The 25,039-nt window shown below is 40.8% G+C and overlaps 1 protein-coding gene across 3 annotated transcripts; it reads left to right on the top strand.

Annotated features, from left to right (window-relative positions):
* The first annotated feature begins 779 nt into the window (after positions 1-779).
* ZNF322 (zinc finger protein 322) lies at positions 780-23,631 on the top strand. 3 transcript variants are annotated; one of them, XM_055322078.1, is made up of 4 exons: positions 780-1,058; positions 1,901-1,984; positions 13,802-13,876; positions 19,274-23,631. In XM_055322078.1, the coding sequence occupies exon 4, from the start codon at positions 19,456-19,458 to the stop codon at positions 20,662-20,664; it is 1,209 nt and encodes a 402-aa protein (XP_055178053.1). In that variant the 5' UTR covers positions 780-1,058; positions 1,901-1,984; positions 13,802-13,876; positions 19,274-19,455; the 3' UTR covers positions 20,665-23,631. The 3 variants fall into 3 exon arrangements, with proteins under 3 accessions (XP_055178053.1, XP_055178054.1, XP_055178055.1); XM_055322079.1 differs by having other exon boundaries at positions 13,802-13,843; XM_055322080.1 differs by lacking the exon at positions 13,802-13,876.
* The last annotated feature ends 1,408 nt before the right edge of the window (positions 23,632-25,039 follow it).

Here is a 25,039-nt window from a genome sequence, read left to right on the forward strand (position 1 = left end):
TGACTGGTAAAACACTGATGTTTTCACCGCTCCCTATCCCCAGTACTGAGCTCACAATCCAGGTCCCTGGCTACCTCACCCAGCCTTTCCTCCTTTATTTTCTTAGTATTTATCCTCCCTCTTTGCTGCCTGAGGGCCTTTTAAAAACTTTTGTTCCCTGAACAATCGAACAGGGAAAGCAGACCTTCACAGATTTCTCACTGTGCAGGCAATCTTATTTCTGCTCCAACCCAAACAAAAGTGATTGGTCTTCGTTGACTGCAGCCCAGCAGCAGGACCGGGGACCCCCGTGATCCCGGGCGGTCCCATCCTCCGCGCGGCTGCTACCAGCACCCCCGGTGAAGTACTTCCTCCGTTTCGCCAGCCACATCTCGGGTGGCTGAGCGCTTCCGCCGCGCTCCGGGAGCCTCCATCTCTCCCGGATCCTTCCGGGTGTTCTCAGGGTGGCCCTCGGCTCCGTGACGCTACTTCTGGCTCGAGTCCTCTTTTAATTGCTTTTCAGGAAAGAGCACAGAAGGCAGACACTGTAACAGAAACAACGTTGTTTCTCTTCAAAGTGGCAAGGGAGCCCGCCCTCAAACCAGGACCCCAGGGGTCTCACAGGCACCCGGCTGTTGGCCGCCCCGCCCCGAACCGCCGGCGGCCCGGAGCGCAGGCGCCCCAGGGCCCCGCCCCCTCACAGAAGCTCATCTCCCATTGGCCCAGAGGCCGGGGGCGGGGCGCCCCGGCCTCCGAAGCAGGGGTGGTCATGTGACTCTAGGGGGCGGGGCTACGCCGGCTGCTTCCGAGCCTGCTGGAAAAGGCTCGCGGATCCGGCCTTGTCGGCCCTTAAAGCGCTCCTTGGGCGGCCTGGCCTCGGCTCCCCTCCCGAGCCGCGCAAAGGAAGCTGCTTCTGGCTCTCGTCGGCTCCCCAGGTTTGCTTTCTTTCTCTTTCCGAAGGTGGGCCCTGAGGTCCGCCGTCTCGAAGCCTGCGGCTGCCGGGAAACCCAAACCCGAGTGTCCGAAGACTAACCGGAAGTGCGGTCCTAGACGGAGGGGCGGTGCCTGCGGCCGCCGGGGTAAGCCGGGCCGGTGGGGCCTGGGAGGGGCGCGGCCGCGGGGCCCAGGGGCGGAGGCGGAGGCGGGGGGGGGGCGCGGCCGGACCAGAGACCGACCACCCCACGCCCTCCACGGTCCCTGGGCCCCTGCAGCCGGCTGCGGAGCGGGGTCCGTAACCCCTCCCCCGCCTCGCCCCCGCCCAGACAGCGGACTGAAAGACGGTCAATGAAAAGTTGAAAGAAGAGCAGCTCAGTCCGGTCCTTCCTGGAGAGGATAACAATAAACATTACCGGGCACTTTTCTGAGCGCTCTGTATCTCTCCTGTTGGGGAAAAACCCAAGGACATTGAATGAAGCCCCCCCCCCCGTCTTTTAAGGCGGAGATTAGTTATGTTGTACTCAGATCTATATGCAGAAGAATACCGTTTTTTAACTATTCATAACTATGTTTGGAGAAGTGTATTGTATACACTTAATGGTGTGTCTTGGGATGTATTGTGGTCGAATAATGAATGGGTCCTTGACCTTAGAAGTGGAGATAATGCAAAGAAAAAATGAGCAAAAAAATATTTTAGACAAGTAAAACAAGACTCAGAGTTTTCCTAAGAAAGTTAGTCATTATCCAGAAGGATTCTTGATGTTTTGTCTAGGGCTGCTTGGGAAGGAAGTGATGGCTACCAGTGGCAGCTATTTCTTGCAGGAGAAACGGAATGTAAGCAATTGTGGGAAGAGTTAGATGTGATTGAAGGATGTTGACCAGACTGGGGCGTAAATGGGACCAATATTTAGACGTCCAGCTCCAGAAAAATATATAAATTTCACCAAAAAATTATAAATTTCTACATTATTGGTTTTTTCTCTAGGAGAGAAAATTGAGTATTGTGAGTACTTACGGACTAGAGACTGTTTGAAGCCAAAAGGAAGGCCATCTTCAATCTTTGTTAATGGTAAGTGGCATACCAGACTACATGTTTCTCTATAAATATGGATTTGGGAACAGGAGGTGGGGGAGGACAAGAATGATTGGAAGAAGATAACAGGAAAAAGAGATTGATACTTTCTTAGGTCCTGAGATAGTGTTAAAACTGGATCCTATTCTGCCAATTTAAGTGTATTTTCTACTTCTTTCCCACATATGTATTCGCAGTAGGCTTGTAGCAATTGCTTCTTGATTGATTTCCAGCCCAAAAAAGGCAGTATGCCCAATGCTTAGGCAGCCTCCTTAGTTAGAAGATTGAAATTTCAATCATTACCATGCTACCTAATAGCCATGAGTTCTTGAGTAATTATTTAATTGCCCTACGCATAAGGTTTTCTGTTAAGTGCAAATATTGGTATTAATACCTATTTTACCAAGCTCTTGGGAAGATTAAATGAGATAATCCATGCAGTCAATGAAAGATAAATGATAAATGTATCGCCTTGGGCCTGATACAATAAGCATTATCTGTTTTTTAGATTAATGCCTTATCGACTTTGCTTGTCCCATATATCCTTCAACTGTAAGAATAACCTTGAGCTTTGAAGTTCAATACTCAGATTCCCTGTTTGGACTTCTATTGCATGCCTGCTTATTGTGCACACTCTGACTCTAGCCATGGAAGAGAGAACCAGTCTCCCCCTAGGGTGAGGTAGGATAAACCTCTTGGAGGAGGGCACCCTGAAGCTAGGACACACAGGATATGTTTGAGATTGCCAGATGGACCAGCCAGGACTGCCAGCCTGGCCCGTTGCATTGCTATGAGGGCCCTAAGAATTATGGTGGTCGGTCCTTTTTGTTGCTGTGGTATTTATTCATATTTTTCATTCATTCAACAAATGTGTTCTAGAGTATAGGGATAGTGCAGTGAATGAAATACTAAGTCCTAACCCTAATGAAAGTTGTAGTCTAGTAGGAGAGAGAAATAAATGAACAGATATAAAATATGTACCATAAAGTTGGAGAATGATAAGTGCTGTGAAGAGAAATAAAAGAGAATAAGAGGACATAGTTATTTTATATAAAGTAGTCAGGATGTGCCTCCTTTCGAGGAATTAATTTTCAGGCAGAGACTTGGATCAAAGAAAGAAGCAAGCTACCTGGGGGAAGAATGTCCCAGGCAGAGGGAACAAGTGCAGAAGTTCCAAGGTGGTTCGTGAGGGTAAAGATAGTTGGAGGTGCCACATTATGTAGAACAGTGAGAACTGGGTTTTATTCTGAGTGTGATAGGAAATGATAATATCTTGAGCTAGGGAAGTGTCATGGTCTACTTTAAGTTTTGACAAACCAGAGTGTTTTATTTTCTAGGTGCTGGCTTCTAAAAGACTTAGGAATAAGAAAATGATTTCCTAATTTTTTAATTTTTTTCTTTTTGGTGTCCCACAGTTTATTGGCTACTTAGGATAAATACAATATCCTGGGCTGATAACTTTAGGCAAGACTCTGATTTCATTTACCAGGCTATTGCCAAACTCAGAATCCTTTATTTCCATTCTGCTGTACTTTTGACCTGAGCAATAATACACATTTTAAAAGACAAAGCTTCCACAAAGTCTCTACTGTCTTCTACTAGCTATTTGTCCATATGCCTGCATATCTTTACTTGGTTTTGATTCTGAATTTTTCTTTTTTCTCCTAATATTTATCCATTACTGTTTTTCTAGCTTTTGCAGAATCTCCATATTCATTGTTAACTGGCTGAGTTATTTTATTGCTTATGATTTAGTTAATTTTTAGTGGATTCTGAACAAAGCTTTACACGAGGCAGATGCAGAGGATGGACTGGATAAAGAGGGTTTTTGTGTGTGTGAAGATGAAATTAAGAAAATAATAGAACCTGTCATTTATTGAGTATCTGTAGAGACATAGGTACTGAGCTGAGTCCTTTCGTGGTGATGTCTGAGTTCTCATGGCAGCTTCTTGAGGCATGTAATGGGATCTTTCCTATTTTATCAAAGGGGAAATTGAAGCTGAAGGAAGTTAAGTAATTTACCCAAGTTCTTGCAGCTACAGAGAAGCATAGTGGGAATTTGAACCAAAATCTGATTCCAGAACTTGAACATTCAGTTTTAACTAGTACAATATATCAACTCTCAGCTCTCATGTTCTTTTAAACAGACTAAAATACCTTCTGATTTTGAAATAATTTCAGACGTAAGAAAAAGTTGCAGAGTAGTACAAAGAATGCTTACCTTTTGTCCATGGTCCTGAATGTTAACATTTTACTGTATTCACTTTATGATTCTCTGTGTCTCTATATACACATACATATTCATATATATGTTTTCCCTGAACCCTCTAAGACTAGGTTATAGGCATAATGATTCTCCTCAAACTATGAGAGAATTAAGCCCTAAAGTCTTATGACATGCTAAGCACTAAAGTCTTAAGAGAATTAAGCCCTAAAAGTATGTAATGAATTAACTTCTCTCCTATGCATGTCCAGTGCTCCTAGTTACATGCCATTCTTGGGAGAATTAAAAAAATACTCAAATTGTTTCCTATAGAGCTTCATTCTTTCCTAGAACCCCAGTTGAGAATGCCTGTCCTAAATAGACGCAGCAGTTTATTTCCTGAAAACAAGGCTGTTCTCCTTACCATTACAGCTATCAAAGCTAGGAAATTAAAACTCATATAACACTATTATCTTATTCAAGTTGAGTCAATTGTTCCACTAGTGTCCTTTTCAGGAAAGGGAAGAAACCAGTTTTTGTTGCCCAAGATCAGTCCATCATTCCCCATTTCATTTAATTGTCATGTCTTCTTTATCATGGAATATATGTCCTCAGACCTTGACTTTTTTTTTTTTTAAGATCTTATTTATTTATTTATTTGAGAGGAAGACAGAGGGAGAGAGAGAGAGCACAAGCAGGGAAAGCGGGAGAGGGAGAAACGGACTCTCCACTGAGCAGGATGCCCCATGCCCAGCGTTCTATCCCAGGACCCTGAGATTGTGACTTGAGCTGAAGGCAGCTGCTTAACTGACTGAACCACTCAAGTGCCCCATTGGCTTTTGTTTTAAGGGGTTAGGTCATGTGTTTAGTAGAATTTCCCTCAATTTGGTTTGTCTGATGTTTCCGCATATTTAGGTTATACATTTTTGGCAAGATAGCACAGAGGTGATGTCTTGTTCTGTTCTTTACCTTCTGTTGGGTAACTTGGACATCGTGTTACTGGTAATAGTAACTTTAATCATTTGGTTAAGGTGGTATCTTCCAGGTTTCTGTAGGTTTCGGTACTGTGAAGTACTCTTGTCTCGTAATTATTAAATATCTAGTACTTTCAGATTGTATAAATATCCTGATCTCATAAACTTTTCACCCACTAGATTTCTACCTGAAACAATTAAATACTCTTCTTTTGATTGGACATGGTGGTTTTTATTTTTATTTATTTTTATTTATTTATTTTTTGACATGGTGGTTTTTAAAATTCCATCATTTCTTCTACATTTACTTATTGACTTTTGTAAAATAAGAAAAACTCCCTTCTCCATTTTTATTCACTTTTTTTGAATCTGTATGGATTCTTATTGTGTTATTAACTTATTACAGTCAGGGGATCCCTGGGTAGCTCAGCGGTTTGACGCCTGCCTTTGGCCCAGGGCGTGATCCTGGAGTCCCCAGATTGAATCCTGCATTGGGCTCCCGGCATGGAGCCTGCTTCTCCCTCCTCCTGTGTCTCTGCCTCTCTCTATGTCTATCATAAAATAAATAAATAAATCTTGGAAAAAAAAACTTATTACAGTCAATATTTATTTTGATGTTCTGTTTGTTCCAGATTCGTACAGTAGCAGCCCCTTCGGCCTGGCTCCTGGGTCCTTTTGGCATATTGTCACCTCTATTTGAGCACTTCTTACCTGGCACAATAAGATGTTCTGGTTCATCTTATACTTTCTAAGCCCCGGAATCAGCCATTACTCCAGGAGCCCTGATAGCATTAAGTGGAGAATGTGTTTAGAAACCAAGATCTGAGTGTTTAGTATGCACATTATTACTAGGATTTCATTCTTTATATAACCTTTCAGCAGACGTCATTAGAAAAATAAACACATACTTTGACACATACACACCTGTTTTTTTCATATATACTATAAAACCTTGGCCTCATACTGATACTTCTAATTCCATTTAATCACTACAGAGTTCATTCTTGCCTTTGCCTTTTCTATATTTATAATTCCCTTCTCTGAAAGAGGAATGTGTGTGCCATTTTACCCAAAGTATATACTTGTTCAGTTCTAGGGTATACACTAAGTAATATATCTATACCACAGGAGAGAAAAAAGCCCCACTAATGAGATTTTAGTAATTGTTTATAGTTCTTTTATGTTTAGCTTGAGTTTATATAATCCTAAGACTGTATTAAAGTGCTATTTGAGTTGTTTTTTTCCCTTCTGGGTGTTTAATCATTTGAAAAGCAGACTCATTTGTTTTTGTTTGTATTACATTTTAACATTTTTCTCTTGTCTGTTTTATTGAATGTGTGAAATGTAACAGTTCTAAAAGTAAAAATGTTGAGTGTGTTACAAAAATGTATAGTCCTTGACCTATTTACACTGATGCCATTTGCTGGTCCTTTTAATCCCATTTCACCTACCTTGTGATGATAACCACATGCATTAGTTTCTTTAACCTTTTGCAAAGTTCTTTTTGGCCTGGGATCCGTGGGTGGCTCAGCGGTTTAGCGCCTGCCTTTGGCCCAGGGCGCGATCCCGGAGTCACGGGATTGAGTCCCACGTCGGGCTCCCGGCGTGGAGCCTGCTTCTCCCTCTGCCTGTGTCTCTGCCTCTCTCTCCTCTCTCTGTGACTATCATGAATAAATAAATAATCTTAAAAAAAAAGTTATTTTTGGCCAAATGAATGGATTTATAGTTGTTTATTATTTATTTATTTATTTATTTATTTATTTATTTATTTATTTATTTATTTATTTGAGAGAGCATCAGCAGGGGGAGGGCAGAAGGAGAAAGAGAACCCCCAAGCAGGCTCCAAGGTCATCACAGAGCCCAAACGGGGACTAGGTCCCACAACCCTGAGATCATATAACCTGAGCCAAAAACAAGAGGCAAGCTACCCAGGTACCCACACATACACGTGTATTTTTTTATTTTTACTTCATTCTTATACAAAATGTAGCATGCTTTTTTATACCATTGTTTTTAAAGTTTACGGAATATCCTGAAAATCACTTGACGTCAATTCATAAAGGTTTTCTTCATTCTTTTACAGCTTCATAGTACTCCATTATATGTGCCTATACCAAGTTTGTTCAACCACTTTCTTACATATGGGTATTTAAGTTGTTTTAAATATATTCAAGTTACAAACATTGCTACGGTGACTAACCTTATGCTTGTATATTTTTATATTGTTGGAGGTGTATCTTCAGAGTCAAGTTCTAGAAATGGAATTCTGAGTCAGATAGAAATGCATATTTAGTTTTATTAGAAATCATAAAATAACCAATACTTTGAAGCATACATGCATTTAGTTTTATTAGTTACGTTGTCAAATTCCCCTCCAGAGGTTGTACCAATTGGTGTAACATATGAAAGTGTCTTATTTCCCCATGGTTTTGACAACAAAATGGGTTGTCATACTTTTAGTGTATGTCAAATTGGGCATTTCCCATACCCTTTTCAATTATTTCATTTTTTAAAAATAGACTTTTTTTAGAGTACTTTGAGGTTCACAGCAAAATTGAGTTGAGTACGTATTGTTGCTGTATGTCCTCTGCCACCCTCCACCCACTGACCCCAGCCTCTCCAGCTATCAACGTCTCAGCCCAGAGTGGTACATTTATTGCAATTCTTTTTACATGCAAAAATGTTTTTATTTTTTTCAAATGGCCAATTTTGTATCGTAAGCCAAAAACCTTTCTATACACTGAAATTACCTGTATGTTCAGTATGTGTATGATTTCAGTTTGTAAATTCACATCTTTGATCAGTGTGGAGTTGATTTTGGTATATGGTATGGGGTATAGATCAAATTGTATCAACTTCCATGTGACTATCCTGATGTTCTAATCATTTAATCTAATCGTTTAATCATTTATTTAAAAATTCGTTATTTTCCTGGTGATTTGAGACATCATCTTTATTATATACTAAATTTCTGTATATGATTTTCTATTCTATTCCACATATCTTTTTTTAAAAAAATTTTTTTTTTATTTATTTATGATAGTCACAGAGAGAGAGAGAGAGAGAGGCAGAGACATAGGCAGAGGGAGAAGCAGGCTCCATGCACCGGGAGCCTGATGTGGGTTTCGATCCCGGGTCTCCAGGATCGCGTCCTGGGCCAAAGGCAGGCGCCAAGCCGCTGCGCCACCCAGGGATCCCCTCCACATATCTTTTTATGTATTTATGTACCAGAATGACATTTTTTAAATATAGAGGCTTTATGGTATATTTTAATGTCTCCTGGGATTATCAGTCACCTCTCAATCTTTTCATCGTTTCTTAGCTATTCTTGCATGTCGGTTTTTCCAAGTGAATCTGAGTAATAACTAGCTCAGGCATTATTGATTTTTTTTGTAAAGGCTCAGAAAGTATGTACTTTAGGCCTTGGGGGCCATATGGTCTCTGTTCTACTAATTAACTCTGCTTGTGTGAAAGAAGCCATGAGCAATACATTCATGAATAAGTGTTACCTTGTTTCAGGAAAACTTTATAAAAAGGCTAGGCTGCAGGCCAGAGTTACCTGTGGCCATAGTTTACGCACCTTTGGTCTCGTTCCAGGAAGAAGTTTATTATTTTTGTTGGAATTGTATTAGTTTATAAGTCTTTTTAGGAGGAACTAACATCTTCATCATACTGAATTAATCTATCCGAAAAGATATCTTTCCATTTGTTTAAGTGTACTCTTGGGTCTTTCGGTAGTGTTTGAAAGTTTTCCTCTTCTTCATTTTACATAATTATTGTTTAATTTATCTTTAAGTATTTCATATTTTGTTGTACAAAGAGTATTCTCTATCATTGTATACTCTAGTTATTTGTGTACAAAAAAGTGCTGTTCATTTCTGTGTATATTATATCCTGCTGCCTTGCTGAATTCCTTTGAGTCAGGTTTTTTTTTTTTAGATTTTATTTATGTATTCATTTGAGATAGAGCACAAGAGAGCAGGAGCAGGGGAGTGAAGGGTGAGTGAGAAGCAGACTCCCTGCTGAGCCGGGAGCTGGAGGTGGAGCTAGATCCAAGGACTCAGAGATCAAGTCCCAGGCCTAAGGCAGATGCTCAACTGACTGAGCCACCCAGGTACCCCTCACCTTTGAGTCAATTTTATTTTATTTTATTTTATTTTATTTTATTTTATTTTATTTTATTTTATTTTATTTTATTTTTTAAAGATTTTTTTAATTTTTATTTATTTATGATAGTCACACAGAGAGAGAGAGAGAGAGAGAGGCAGAGACACAGGCAGAGGGAGAAGCAGGCTCCATGCACCGGGAGCCCGACGGATTCGATCCCGGGTCTCCAGGATCGCGCCCTGGGCCAAAGGCAGGCGCCAAACCGCTGCGCCACCCAGGGATCCCTGAGTCAATTTTAATGTTGATTCTCTCTAGGGTTTTTGAATTATAACCTATATCTCCAAACAGATATAAATTTATTTCTTTTCTATTATTATACTTCTAATTGATTTTTATTTTCTTATTGCATTAGCTAATACTTCCAAGTCAGTGTTTAGTAACAGAAGAGATAGTGATTGTTCTTGACTTGTTCCTGATCTTACTGGAAATGACTAGTTTTTCTCACTTAGATACTAGCTGTTAGACTAAAGAATGTATAATTTATTATTTAAAAGGAAGTCCATCAATTCCTACTTTGAGTATTTTCATTAGGAATAGATGTTGATTGCTGTTGAGTTCCTTCAGCATCTATGATGATAATCATGATGTCTCTCCATAGATCAGTTAATATGTGGTATCATATTAATGGATTTCCTAATATTTGAACAAATCTTACATTTGAATAAGTTCATCTTTCTTGTGATGTTACTTTTCTTAATATGGTTTTAGATTTTTATTAGTATTTTTCACACTAATACTGGGCTATAAACATTTTTATACTTTTCATCAGATTTAGTTGTCAACATTAAGCTATTTTCACAAAAGACTAGAAGTTTTTCTTAATTTTTAGTATTCTGGAAAACATTTTTGCAGCATTGAGTTTATTTGGTCTTGGTAAGTTTGTTAGAATACCCTTTAGAAATGATGTCGATCTACTGCTTTTTTGTGGGATAATTCCTTAACAATCTTCTGTTTATTCTGTGCATATTAGTGTTTTAAAACTTTCTGTCTCTGATAAGGGTGATTTTGGTAAATTAGGTTTTTCCCAGGAAACAATGTTTCATAGGTTATCCCATTTATTTGTGTAGAAGTCTGCAAAGTGATGTTTTGTGTATGTGGGGTTTTTTTGTTTTACTTGTTATTTATTCCTTTTCTTTTTTAATAAATATGTACATTCTCTTTGTGTTCATTAAATCGTTTAAGTTTTTCCAAATAAGTAGGATTTTGATTTATAATTAGGTTGCTTTTCTCTTTAGTTCACTGATTTCCATTTTTATTTTTATTTTCTTCCTTAATTTCCTTTGATTTACCTTTCTCTTAGTTCTTTGATCTGAGAATTTAGTGTTTGTTCATTTAATCTTTTTATTGATATAAAAGTAAGACTATGAACATTCCTGGATCACTGCTTTAAGTTTACTCTATAGATTATAATCTGTAATAGTTTTAATTATCAATATTTAGAAATTTTATTTCACAGGTGCCTCTGTGGCTCATTTGGTTAAGTGTCTGCCTTCTGCCTTTGGGTCAGGTCATGATCATGGGGTTCTGGGATGGAGCTCCTCATGGGGCTCCCTGCTCAGTGGGAAGTCTGGTTCTCTCTCTCCCCATCCCCTATCGTGCTCTCTCTCAAATAAATAAATAAAATTTTTTAAAAAAGAAATTTCGTTTCATCTCCCCATTTGCTGAAGAGTTGTCTTAATAGCTTATTTTCCCCACTTAGGAGGGGCTTTTTAAATTTGGCATTTTAATAAGTTTTTAGTTTCATGTCACTTTATGGAACTTACTGATGTTGTCTCTGTGACCTAATATATGACAGGATTCTGTGACTGAGTCACATGTGCCTGAGAAAAAAGTTTACTTCATATTATTAGGGCATAAGTTTCCATAGCTATTCTTAAGATTTACTTGATAATTAGATTATCTAGGTCTTCTGCATCATTATTTATTTTTTGTTCTGCTTTGTAAGTCTTTACTGATAGTGGCATGTTGTTTTATTATTAATGTTTTTATCTGTATTTCTTGTTATCTCTTGTAGTTTTTGCTTTGTAAGGGTGACTGCTGTGTAACTTGGTTCAAAATTATAACTTACAAGCTCTATTTTAATTTTTAATTACAGCTTTCAACATTAAAAAGTTATTCATCATGTCTAATATTTTTCAGCCTGAGTTCTTCTCTTCTTGATATCTTGGATACAGGGCCTTCCTTTATTCTTTTTATTTACCTGTGATCCTTTTTTTTTTTTTTTTTTGGCCTGTGATCCTTTTTCTGTCCCTTTAGTTTCAGCCTTTTTGAGTCTTTAAGCATCTCTTGTAGTTGGCATGTAGTTGGATCTTGCTTTGTGAGCCATGGTAAAAACATTTGAAGAGGTGAGCCAAACTCCTTCGCATGCATTGATGATTGATATATTTGGTCTCCGCGTGATCATATTGTTTATATTTGTCCTAATTTTTCAGCTACTTGTTGTGTTTTCATTGCTCTTTCATTAAAAATGTTTTTAGAATGTTTGGTTTTTGTTATCATGGCATAGATCTTTTGTGATGTTAGTCCCATTTTTTTATTGAGCCTTTAATTATCTGCTTTTTCAGTTTTTAGTAGGAACCCTTTCCTACTGTCTGCCATTAATGCACTAACTAGTGAGGCCACTTTCTCTTTCTTCTCTCAGCTTTTAGTTGAATTATGTCTATTTTATTGAAACAAAGTGTTTAACAAGACTGCTAATTTAGTAACACTTTGGCACTTTTGTCATTGTGGTAAGGTTTTGTGGGGTTTTTGTCTTTTTTAATGAGTTGGCATTTTTTGAAGATAATGGGGAGATAGAGTGTGTCTCTTTTATTTTCCTTTTTTCTAAAAAAACAAAACAAAACAAAAAAAACTTCCCTTCATCTTGAAGGACCCTTAAATATTCTTTCTTTTCTCTTTCACTATGCAGCCCAGAGGGTTGGTTCCTCTCCCTCCCTGTTTACTCTCTCCTGAAGCACCTGCCAGGACTGCCTCTTTTACTCTGGTGTGGGTGCTAAGTCCCTTTCTGATACCCTTTTCTGATCAGAACTTTCAAAATGTGTTTTGTACTTAGAGTGGGTTTTCTCTCTCTGGCAGGAAACTCAGTTGATTTTGTGTGCCCCGAGCCCTCGTCTGCACCCCACATACTCAGGCCACCCTTGCTCTCATGGGCAGCATGCATAGCTTGCATTTGAGAGCCGGCCAACTATGATTTGGTGAAGATGTGAGCTTGTGTTGTGCATTTGTTTTTCTTCTTGCTCCTTTAGCTTCTAAAGGAGGTGTCGGGAAATTGGGCTTCCTACAGCCATCATTACCCCGATTTTGCTTTATTACTGTGTTCTGTAGAGTTCTCCCAGAGGTATTTTGTCCTTTTTCCATACATAAGTCGGTTTTCTATCCACTGAAGTCAGTTTTAAATCATTGTTGTAGAAGCTCATAGGTTTTCTGAAAAATCCCAGTTAAACTACAATTTATGGTTTCCCTGACTTCTTTGTTTCAGGCTGTATTGGGTTCACCCTGAAGGAAACAGCAATCAGAAGAGTCAACTCACTGCTCATTGGGTTGTGCTTGAAAGTTTGGTTTTCCTTGACCTGCGCACTGTTTACTTTTCAGAGGCCTTAAGTGCCTAGCCCATGGATTCTGTCCAGATTTCAGAAATGCATTCTGAGGGAGAACAAAAATGGCATGTGTTTACTCCCATCTTAGCCTGGAACCAGAATCATGACACTTGTCATCTTTATACTGGCAGCTACATAGGGACTCCATGTCATAGAGAGCCTCAACTAAATGTGCCCACTTGTTGTCTGGGTCTCAGGAGTTCCTTTCTTGCTTCTGATCCTCCGGAGCAGAAAGGTTCTTGAGGAAACGGAAGCCTCCGTGGCCTGAAATAGGCAGGTTAAAGCTGCCGAGGGAAGGAATCATTGGACAAGTCTGAGCTCTCTGACTTCTTTTATGCCCGTAATGGGCTACCTCCCGAATTGTTTGTGGCTGAAATACAAGTGCCCTTAGGCCACTGTAAATTTTGGATAACCAGAAGTGTGATGATGGCATGCCCTCCAGTGAAGGAAGGATGCCTATAGTCAAGGAGTGGTTTCGTGGGAGTGCAGGTATAGTGTGTGTTCCCTACTGCCCTGTAGGTCCCTCCTGCAGCCCGAGTTCCTGCTGGGAGGATGATGCCTTAGCATGTGTTGTCTTCCATTGAGATTTAGGGATAGGGGCCCTTTCCTTCGATGCTGTTAGAATCCCCAAGGAAGCTGTAGATTGTGCAGGTGGTCTTCAGATTCTCCCTTGTCCCTTTCCTGTAGAGTTCTCTGAGATGGTGTAGGATTCCGATTAACCTCAGAATTGAATTTAAGGCATTGTATAAGAAAACCCATCTGTTCTTTTAAGGAAACCAGTTTACCCATTTTCAGGTTCTTCGAGTGAAATGATCTGGTGCTAAATTTGCTCATTTATGATGGTGTATTCTTTTCTCATCCTTGTGTTTTACAGAATGCTGTCTTCCTTGAGAAATCAAATTCTTAGGACCAGGAGGTAAATGCTGCTTTCTTTCCAGTTAGATTCTAGGTAAGCTAAGTTTCTCTGGTCCTCAGGGATGTACCTTCTCCTAGATCGTGCTCTGTCAGAGTGGTCCCCTGTCTTCTGGAACTTGGCCTTTTGCTTTTACCATAGGGACACGAAGAATTTACAATGAGGTTTATTCACGCACTCAGCAGATGCTTAGTAAGCACCAGCTGTGTGCCTGGCACTGCTCTGTATCCTAAAGAAAGAGCAGTACACAAGACACATAAACATCCTTGCCATATTTTAGACCATAAAAAAACAAATTATGTAGCGTATCCAAAGGTGGTCAGCGTTGTGGAAAAATCGGAAAAGCAGTCTTGGGAACACTGGGCATGGGGATGGCCCACAGCTCTGAATATGGTGGTCACGGGAGGCCTCCTGGAGAAGTGACAGCTGAAAAAGTAGTTGAGGGAATTAAGAGAGCTGTGCATACCCACATACCCACAGGGAAGAAAGCTGGAGAAACCAGCAGGGAAGGACTGAGGCCCTAAAGGGAGTTGGGGTGAGGACAGCTGGGAAGCCATTGTGGGCACATCATGTGGAGAACAGAGAGCAGGTCAGAGAAGCAGTGGTAAGGTCGCAAAGCAGCCCCTTTGAGGCCTCTAGGGCCATTGTGAGGACTGAAAGAGGTGGGGAAAGGGGAGGCCACTGAAGGGAGCAGAGAAGAACGGATTCTGTTGTTTTATTTTTATTTTGTTTGGATTTTTATTTGTTTGACAGAGTGCAAGCATACAAGCAGGGGTAGGGGCAGAGGAAGAGAGAGCCCAAGCAGAGGGCAGATCTTCACTGACTGAGCCCCACCCCAAGCACCCCTGTTCTGTTGTTTTAACAGGAGTTCACTGGTTGCAGGGTTGAGGGCTTGTGGGTATAAGGAGGGTAATGATAGGATGGCAGGAGTTGCTGGGGCTACCATGATGAAATGCCACAGACTGAGTGCTTTAAACAGCAAATTGGTTGCCTCACAGTCTGGAGGCTAGAAGTCCAAGATCAAAGTGTCAGGTTTGGTTTCTTCTGAGATCTCTCCATGGCTTGCAGACGGCCACCTTCTCTTGGTCCTCATATGATCTTCCCCCTGCCCACACATCCCAAATATCTCTGTGTCCTAATCTCTTCTTATAAAGACATCAGTCAAAATGGATTAGGGCCCACCTAAATTTACCTCCCCCCCTTTTTTTAAGATTTTGTTTGTTTATTCGTGAGAGACACAGAGACATAGAGGGAGAAGCAGGCTCCATTCAGGAAGCCCGATGTGGGACTCGATCCCAGGACTCCAGGATAATGCCTTGAGCCAAAGGCAGATGCTTAACCACTGAGCTACCCAGGTGTCCCTAACTTTACCCTTTAAAAGTCCTGTCTCCAGGGCCTCTGGCTGGCCTAGTCCATAGAGCAGGTAACTCTTAATCTCAAGGTTGTAAGTTGGAACCTCACACTGGGTGTAGAGTTTACTTTAAAATCTTTTAAAAAAGTTAAATAAAAATTAAAAAAAATATATTTAAAAAAAAGGGATCCCTGGGTGGCGCAGCGGTTTGGCGCCTGCCTTTGGCCCAGGGCACGATCCTGGAGACTCGGGATCGAATCCCACGTCAGGCTCCCAGCGCATGGAGCCTGCTTCTCCCTCTGCCTGTGTCTCTGCCTCTCTCTCTCTGTGACTATCATAAATAAATAAAAATTTAAAAAAAATATTTAAAATCTTTTTAAAAAGTAAAATAAAGATCCTGTTTCCAAATACAGCCACATTCCAAGGTAACGGGGTGTGGGGTTGGTTAGAGCTTCAACATACAAATCCGGGAAGCACCCCCTTCACCCCTTAACTGATAGGAACCAGTTAGGAGGTTTTTACCATCATCAAATGAGAAATGAGCAGGATTTGGACCAAGGTTGCAGCAGCAGACACAGTGAGAAGTGGTTGCATTCTAGTTTTGAGAATGGAGCCCATGAATTTGTTGATGACTCAATTGTAGAGAGTGAGAGAGATTGCAGGATGACTCCAGGGTTTGGGCCTGAGGACAGGAAAGGATAGATTTGCCCTGAACTGCCATCAGGCGGAGGAGTATTGGAGTAGGTCTGGATTTCAGCTCGGTACAGCTTCTCTGCTGGCCTGCTTTTTGACTAAGTAAGGCAAGAGCAGATATGGGACATTGAGTTCTAAATTCTACTAACAGAAAACGTTCTTTGTGACACTTTAGGCTTTGGGGGTTGATTGTGGAAGCTGCAGCATACACTCTGGTACTTAGTAACTAATATGTTATTAGTAGTTTTTGGTTTTGTTTTAGCTTTGGGGGTTTTGTTTTGTTAGTAGTTTTCAGGTAACTTTTTCTCAAGAGGCCCATGGTTCATCAGTAATCAAGGGTATGTGTTCTGTGGCTGCCTGCAGCCCCTTAGAACTCAGAGACTCAGCATCCTGGTAAATACATAGAGTAGTATTCACTCTCTTGTATCATCAGGACAGAAATGTACTCATCTTTAAGATACTTCATTGGGTAGCAGGAGTTCATTTGACTGGTCAGATGTGTACATTTATTTCCTGGGATCCATTATCGAATGAACAGAGAGAAATGATCTTGGAGTGTAAGGAATTCTTGTACGATAACTATGAGGGTCACCTGGAACAGGTAATTTGGACCAAAAAAATGTAATTTCTATGACAGTTTTGTTGATCACGGTGACATGATAGAATATTTGAAATCTAGGATGTAGAGTTACTGTATTTAGCATAAACACGCAATCTCTTGTGTGTAGCCCACCTCCTTCCCTCCTCCGAGCTGCGGACGTCACTGCTCTTTCAGCCATGCATCAGTTTTCTCTCATACTGTTCCTCTGTAGTGGTTTGAACACTACCTTTCTGTGGACCTCTCTGGCTTCTTCAAGAAACTGCTCTACTCCCACCCTGTTCAGTTTTGAGTTGACATCTAAAGCCTTGGTATTTCTTTTTCTATTTATAAATAACTTTTTTTTTTTTTTAATTATGACAACCATCTCTGTGCCTTACGCATGGAGAGTTTACAAATTGCTGAATGGAAATTGGGAAACCAGTTAGCAAATGGATGAAACAGAAAGTTCCCCATCTTCTGGATCCTTTCACCTCATTGTTTACTCTGAATTCAGGTGGCCTGCATATTGTTTCCTTTCACAGACACAGGCTCTAGTCCTATATGTCACAGTTGATGAATGGTGGACCCTGTTCCCAGAAGAATGTACATACACCAAATAACATTTGCAATCAGTTTCACAGTTTTTTTGGTTATTTAGGAGTCCATAGATGCTGGATAAGGACTTCTGTTTTAGCTTTGAGCACCTGCTATGTGCCAGGTACTAGGGAAACAGCATTGAAATGAAAAAAATCACTGTCCTTTAGGGGCTGACATTCTATGGAGGAAAATACACAGTATAACAGGAGTGTTATATGTGTGGGTCAGCTGGGATGCAGGTGTATTACAACGTAAAGCAGGATGGCCAGGCAAAGATTTGAAGGTGATGAGGGGGATGGAACCTTGAAGATCTAGAGGGGATAGCACTTTAGCCAGGAGACAGCACACATGCAAAGATCCTGAAGTGGGGGTGACCTGCTAATTTGAACAGCAGCAGAGAGACAATGTGACTGACATGTGCACAGTAGAAGAAAAGCAAGGAGAAGAGTCAGAGTGGTAACCAGGAGGCAGAGTTCTTAGGGGCTTGTTGGTTTCTAACAGGAGCAGTCTGGCAGAGCGATAAGGGCGAATGTTAGATTGGAGGATGTTCCAGAAACCTTAGAAGACAAGACTTGGAGGCAATAAACAGATTGATTTCTTTTGAAGAAATTTGCAGGAAAAAGAAACAGAAGTGGGATGATAGCTTGAGGGCAAGTTGGTCAAGAGAAGTTCTCATGTTGGTTGTGCTTTTGTTTTAGGAGAACAGGACAGCCAGCTTGCTGGTTAGTGTGATCCACACAAAAACAACAGGTGCAGGATAGGGAGGATTGAATTGCTGGAGTGATGTCCTTGTGGAGTAAAAGGATAGAATCCAGTACGCCAGTGGAAGGACTGTCTGTCCTTAGACTGAGCAAAGGCAGTTTGTCATCCGTAAGGACAGAGGAAAGATGGAGCGCATGACCATGCTGGCAAGAAGTTAGTTGATGTGGTGGGAGCATGTAGAAGTGGTTTTTTATGTTTTTGTTTTGAGCGTAAGTGTATATTGTGTTGTATTGTGGGGTTTTTTTTTTTTTGGCTTAAATTTTCTCAAAAATAGGAAGCAAAGTCATCAGCTTTTACTCCTTAGATGATGAGAAAGGTTTAGAATGTATGAGGGGGAGGATCCAATATGGAAATGATCACTGAAAAGAGTGTAAAGGATACGGAATATGATGGTTTTTTCCCTTTCTTGTTTCTCCTGTGTTTCTTCTTTGGTATATTGTGAGTGGTTGGTTAAGTGACCAATTCATTGTCGTTGTCCCCCCCCCCCCCCCCCCCCGTGCTTCTCTCTCGAATCAGCCCAGTGTACAGCATTAGTCTGTGTTATTTCTTGTTGGCCATGGCGTCTTTAATTCATCTACTAGTATAGCTTCATGGAAAATAGGTCCTTAGTTGAAAGACCTCCGCATTTCTCTCCTCTCCTTCCTTTTTAATCTCCTACTAATTTGAAGATGTGGCTGCATCCCTTACCCAGGAAGAGTGGAGCATTGGCAGCCTGAGCAGAGGGCCCTTTTCAGTGAAGTGACAAAGGAGAGTTCTGTAATTGTGATCTTTCTTTGTATAAGGGCTTATTTCTTCAAGATGCTCAACCTCAGTTGTTTTAATACTTGCACATCCCTTGAAAGAGGAAAGAAATTCTTCCGTATCTCTTCATTGTATAAGGAAGAGCCTGGTACAAAAAGCAGGCTTGAAGCCCAAGCTTTCATCTGTAGTCAGGATTTTTCTTTTTGAGCAGGGTTTGTGCTCATAGCAAAGCAGAATCTTCATCTTAATAACAGTGAGCGTGAGAGCTAACACAGAGTGCTTACTGTGAGATACGTAGTGATTAACTTACGTGTGTGTTCAATTCTAATGATCATCCCCGATTCCTTCCCAACTTTGCTACCGAGAGGACTGCATAGACCTTCCCAGTCCCTTTGGAGTTGTTCTCCTCTTGAGCAAGCACACTAACTGTTAGGCCTATTGTGATTACTCAGTTGAAGCAGGGGAAAGAGGAGGAAGCCTAGTGTTGAGATCACCCAGGCTCATGACAGAAATAACTCTTCCTGGACTTTTCCCCATACGTGTCTCTGACTAGTTGTATGTTAGAAAAGAGGAAAAGATTGCAAGCCCTATAAAAACTAGAGCACTTATGAACTCTGATGGAACAGTTCCATCTTTTCTGCAGTAATAACCTTGTGCATTCTTTTCCTAGTTACAGGAATATAAATAATATTTCTTCTTTGTCTCACAGGGTTGGAAATACCAAGTGAGGAATTAGTGTGTATAATGCTGGAAGCTTGTAGAGATGAGCTGCTCATGACTGAAAGGCCTACAACAGATGTATCTTTCAAGTTCATATCAAGAAAACAACAATGAAAAAAATGATGGGTCAGGAAGACAAGTGGAAGACTCCCTAGGAGAGAGCCATAGAAAATGTTCACTTCACAAGAGAGATATAATCAGAGAACTCAGAAAAGTAAAATATATCATGTATGCCCTCAGAAGGGTAAAAAGATTTTTATTCATGTGCATGAGATTACTCAAATAGATGATCAGATATACCAGTGCCTTGAACGTGAGCAAAACTTCTGTGAAAACTTAGCTCTTATTATGTGCGAGAGATCCCATACTGGGGAAAAACCTTGTAGATGTGATATGTGTGAGAAAACCTTCATCCAAAGCTCAGATCTTATTTCACACCAGAGGGTCCACAATTATGAGAAACCTTACAAATGTAGCAAATGTGAGAAGAGCTTTTGGCACCACTTAGCTCTTTCAGGACACCAGAGAACACATGCAGGTAAAAAATTCTATACATGTGATATTTGTGGCAAAAATTTCGGTCAGAGCTCTGATCTGCTTGTCCACCAGCGAAGCCATACAGGCGAGAAACCATATCTGTGTAGTGAGTGTGATAAATGCTTCAGTCGAAGTACAAACCTTATAAGGCACCGAAGAACTCACACAGGTGAGAAACCATTTAAGTGTCTGGAGTGTGAAAAAGCTTTTAGTGGGAAATCAGATCTGATTAGCCACCAGAGAACTCATACTGGTGAAAGGCCCTACAAATGTAATAAGTGTGAGAAAAGTTACCGACACCGTTCAGCCTTCATTGTTCATAAGAGAGTTCATACCGGGGAGAAGCCCTATAAGTGTGGTGCCTGTGAGAAATGCTTTGGCCAGAAATCAGACCTCATTGTACACCAGAGAGTTCATACGGGTGAGAAACCATATAAATGCTTGGAATGTATGAGAAGTTTTACACGGAGTGCCAACCTCATCAGACATCAGGCAACTCATACTCACACTTTTAAATGCCTTGAATATGAGAAAAGTTTCAGCTGTAGCTCAGACCTTATTGTGCATCAGAGAATTCACATGGAGGAGAAACCACATCAGTGGTCGACATGCGAGAGCGGCTTCCTCCTAGGGATGGACTTTGTTGCCCAACAGAAAATGAGAACTCAGACTGAGGAGCTGCATTATAAATACAGTGTATGTGATAAAAGCTTCCACCAGAGCTCAGCTCTTCTTCAACATCAGACAATCCATATCGGTGAGAAACCATACATCTGTAATATGGGCGAGAAAGGTCTTGAGCTCAGCCCTCCCCATGCGTCAGAAGCCTCACAAATGTCTTGATCAGACAAGAAGTTACAATACCATAAAAAATGTATTTACCTGTGAGAGAACTCATTAAAGAACTCTAGGCAAATCTCACACTTTCCTCAGAGCTCAGACTTCAGTGGGGACCAGAGAATGCAACTGTGGGAAGTTGAGAAATGGTTTGCCCAGAGAACTACCCTAACAGAACACTTAATCAGCCACTCCAATGAGAAACCATACAAATGCCTTGAGTTTGGACAAACCGTTAGTCCAGGCTCATATCTGATCACCTGCAAGGGGATTTCTACAGGTGGGAAACTTTACAAATGCAGTGAGTGTAAGAGAGCTCTCTAGCAGCATTCACCCCGCCTCATCCCAAGAGAATTCGCTCCAGAGGACTTTTTAAATGCCCTCATTGTCAATAGAGCTTCAAACAGCATGTACGTCGAATTGGATGTCAGAAAGCCCATCGTGGGGAGAAACCCAGCAAGTGCGTAAAAAGCTTCTAACAGAACTATGACTTTCTTACTTTTCAGAGAAGCCATACTGGTGAAAATGCGTGTATTTGTCTTGAATGTGGCAAAAACATTAGCTGAGAGCCTTCTTGGGTTTGCACCAAAGAAACCCAATCTGAGGAAAGACCTTACAAAGTCTCTGAGTAAGAAAAACTCCTGTCAGTGAGCAGCTCTTGTGGTACACCAGGGAACTCCCATAAGGGAAGAACCCTCCTTTGAGTCTGAAAAAAGCCTTGCTAGAAACTCCTACCTTATCAGGTCCCAAAGAACGTACTCTGCACAGAATTTTGCGCCAATGAGAGATCTCATTGTGGACTGTGTACATAATGATAGGTAATAGTTGACCCATATGGTAGAGATGATTTTTAATGGAGTCAGTATGTAAACAGTTGCTTAGATGCCCGGAACCTTGTTCTGGGAGGAGCTAGGCAGGTCAGAAGAGGCCTGATGGGTAACTCAGGTAAAGATACTTTTATCTGAACCACTTAATGATTGCTTTACTTTCACTTGTTAAAATTTGGAAATCCAATAAAGGAAAGGACTGTAACCTTGTGATAGAAGGTGTGGCATGTATTACTGTCAGGGGGAAAGGATTATACTAACTTTTCCTCTGTCAGTTTTTTAATTCTTGGCAAGAATGGGGACTAGTATGTTGTCAGTAGCCTGGGAACCTTTTGCTGGTAGTGAAAAGAACTGAACAGCTAGGGAGTAGCCAGATCAAAACACTCCCCAAAGTGCCCTCTTTGGAGGGCCAACCTCATAAAGAGGCAGAATACTTAGCTTTTTACTGTGTGAGTTAAGGGATTCCCCCCAAAAAAAAGTTTCCTTTCCCTCAAACATCTTTGAGATTATCACTGGTATTTGAAATTTCAGCTTTAGAGAGTTATTTTCAACTCAGAAATGCAAATTTAAGTATAATGGTCATGATGTTGCTAGCATCTGTATTTTTGTGACTTTATTTAATACGTCTCTTTTGATGAAAAGATGCTCTTCAGCTCCTTGCAAAATGATTAAGGGAAACCAAAAGAAAGATTTAAGCCTGAACAGACACAGAGTAAAAACACATAATGATACATTATTAATGAAGGAGCTAAACTTTGATTTTGAGTATCCTGACTTCAAAGCTCGTGTTTTTCACTCTGTTATCCTGCGGTTGATAGTAAATCAATCCCCATAATGATATGCCTTTCATTTATTTCAGTTCTGCCAAGGAAAGAGAGAATACTTTTTTTCCCAGGGAAAGGATTGCAGTCACCACAACATAAGGTATCTGTTTGGCTTGGAATGTAGGATTCTGAATGCTAGGAGGCAAAAGTAGTTGACAGATTCATCAGAGACTTAAGGATAAGCACTTATCTCCAATTTAACAGGATAATTAATGATTATCTCTAACATTCTCTAGAAATACTGTACTTAATCCAGGGATTATAAATGGACCATTCAGAGGTTTTTTTTTCTTCCCTCAAGTTAAAAGACATTTACTATAAATAAGATTCCTACAGTATTTGGGACTATAGACTGGTGAGTAAATATTTTGTTGCTAGTCTGGGTTCTCTGGTTTATTTTAACAAATCCCTGAATGATTGGAGAGTGCTGACATTCAGACTCATGGTGGTGGCCAGCTGTTACCTTGTGTATGGCTCTAAGCTTTGGTCCTATTAACTGGTTAATGAGCTTGATAATCTAAGAGTCAGTGGATATAGCGTATAGTAATAATAAGGAATCTGGTTCTAGGGTGGGGTTTTCTTGTTTTTTCCTTTTTTTTTTTTTTTTTTTTTGGTTTTTGTTTTGTTTTGTTTTAGAAAACAAATGCTGGAGGGTTTCTTTGATCTGTTGTGTTTTAGTAATTTTCATAAATAGCTCTTATACCATGAAAAGTGGCCCAGTGTGATTAAACACGCAAGATGTATTTGTTTCTCTTTGGTGCAGATCATGCCTGTCACTAGTATATGTTTGACGGTTGTAATGCTTAAAATAGTATTGGGTGTATGGCATGGTGGTGATGAGAGTTATTCCTCATGGCTACTTGTTAATTGTTACAGCTTAGAGAAGGGAACAGAGTTTGTATTGTTGGCAGGGCAGTGACTTGCCCCTTCTTTCAACTAATCTTACTGATAATTGTCTCTTGTCTTTAAATAAATTAAGGATGGACCATCCCTCAAACGGCAAACAGGCAGGGTATGAGACAGGTCTGAGGGTGAGGGCTTTTACCCATTGAGAGAGGGGTTGGTGTTATTTGTAGAGCATAACCTGAGGTTGGAGAGGACCACTGGGAGCCTGTAACCAGAACTAGAAGGTAACTTCTGGGATGGATGGAGGTTCTCTTGAGACAGTGCCAACCTAAATCTACCTCAGGTAAGTAGTTAGAGTAACTTTTTCAAGACTTCAGACCAAACAAGACACTTGTATTCAGTCTATGTATTCCTATGCTTTAATGTTTTTGTTTTCCCTTAAATTCTTAAATAAACATTTATTCTGAAAAACTCCATTTTTGTCTCTGCTCTACTAAAGAACAAGCACTTCCCCTACACTTGCACAAGAATAAAGCAGGTATTCAGGAACCTTTTCACAGTGTATACATATGTCAGACCATTAGCTTGTTCACTTTACCTTCCAGTTTTGTCAATTATACCTCAGTGAAACAGTAGAAAAATAAAGTGGGTATTCATGTGACCCTTCCACCTGGTAGGGGTGATCATCGTTAAAACTGTCTCCAGAATTCCAGTTTTTGATGCTAAGGCAGAGAAGTGAATGGAAACCTGGAAGAAATATTGTCTGTGCTCTGCTGTGGGTACTGGATCCTTTTGGAGCCTCCCCACTGCATTACCTAAATAGCACAGGAGAGAGTAATAGCTTAAACTGACCGTAACAACAAAATCACCTATTGTTTGAGTAACCTCCAACGTCAAAAATCAAGAAAAATGTTGAATTTGCAGTCCTCCTTAGAAGCTGCATAGGGCTGCAGTGCTGTCTTCCCGCCTTGGTTGGAGTGCAGCTCAGGAGGCGGGGTCAGAACAGTGGCGCCCACTTTCCTCCCATTAGCAAATTTGCCTGTTGGTATGTTTGCTCTGCCAACTAGAATAGGTCTCAGGTTTCAAAGTGGCCTTTTTTTTTTTTTTTTTTTTTTTTTTTGTGAGAAAAGAATAAGGGGGAAGCATGACAGCTGGGTAGATGAAAACGGGAAGGGAGCATAGCACAATGTCCTTTTGTTTTCCTTCTGAACTTGAGAGGGATGCCTGGAGTGGAATACCTGGAACATGGCCCGCAAGCTCCTGTGCCCCCTCCACCACCTTACAGTACTGTTCCAGCCCCGCACTCCGGTGGGGCGGGGGGGGGGGGGGGGTAAGAGATTACCTGGAAAACAGCCGCATCTCTTACAAGTAACCAGAAGAGAAGTGGTGTCTCTGGGGAAGTAGAAAAGCAAAGATGCATCCTGGCACACACACACATGCCACGGATGTTTCTAGAAATCATTCTTTGCATTGCTCCTTGAGCAAAACAAAACGCTTGCAATGAAATTGAAAGTTCCTTGTTTGATACCCCAACATTAGCTTGTGTTGTCACTTTACCCAAGCAGAGATTTGGACTTTAGGAAGTGAGAGAAGCTGAAGGTAGTTACTCTTGCAGAGGAAATGCTCCTCCTGTCTGGCCAAGGAAACAGCAGTAGGGGCTGCACTGTGAGTGGTGTCTGGTAACATGGAATAATTGGTGCTCTCAGTCCACTGAGGGAAAGGAAGGACTCCCGGAGAGGCTCCCATTACCTTTTGTGCCTATTTTCAAAATCTGCAATTCTCCTGTGCCTTAGTTCCTGGCTCAGACAGTTGCATTAATATATCTGAAAACTAGGAAAAGCCCTTTGTATGAAATTCTAAGTGGACCTTTCTCATTGAATCCAG

Source organism: Nyctereutes procyonoides, unplaced genomic scaffold (assembly GCF_905146905.1).
Source record: "Nyctereutes procyonoides isolate TBG_1078 unplaced genomic scaffold, NYPRO_anot_genome, whole genome shotgun sequence".
Classification (NCBI taxonomy): Eukaryota; Metazoa; Chordata; class Mammalia; order Carnivora; family Canidae; genus Nyctereutes; species Nyctereutes procyonoides.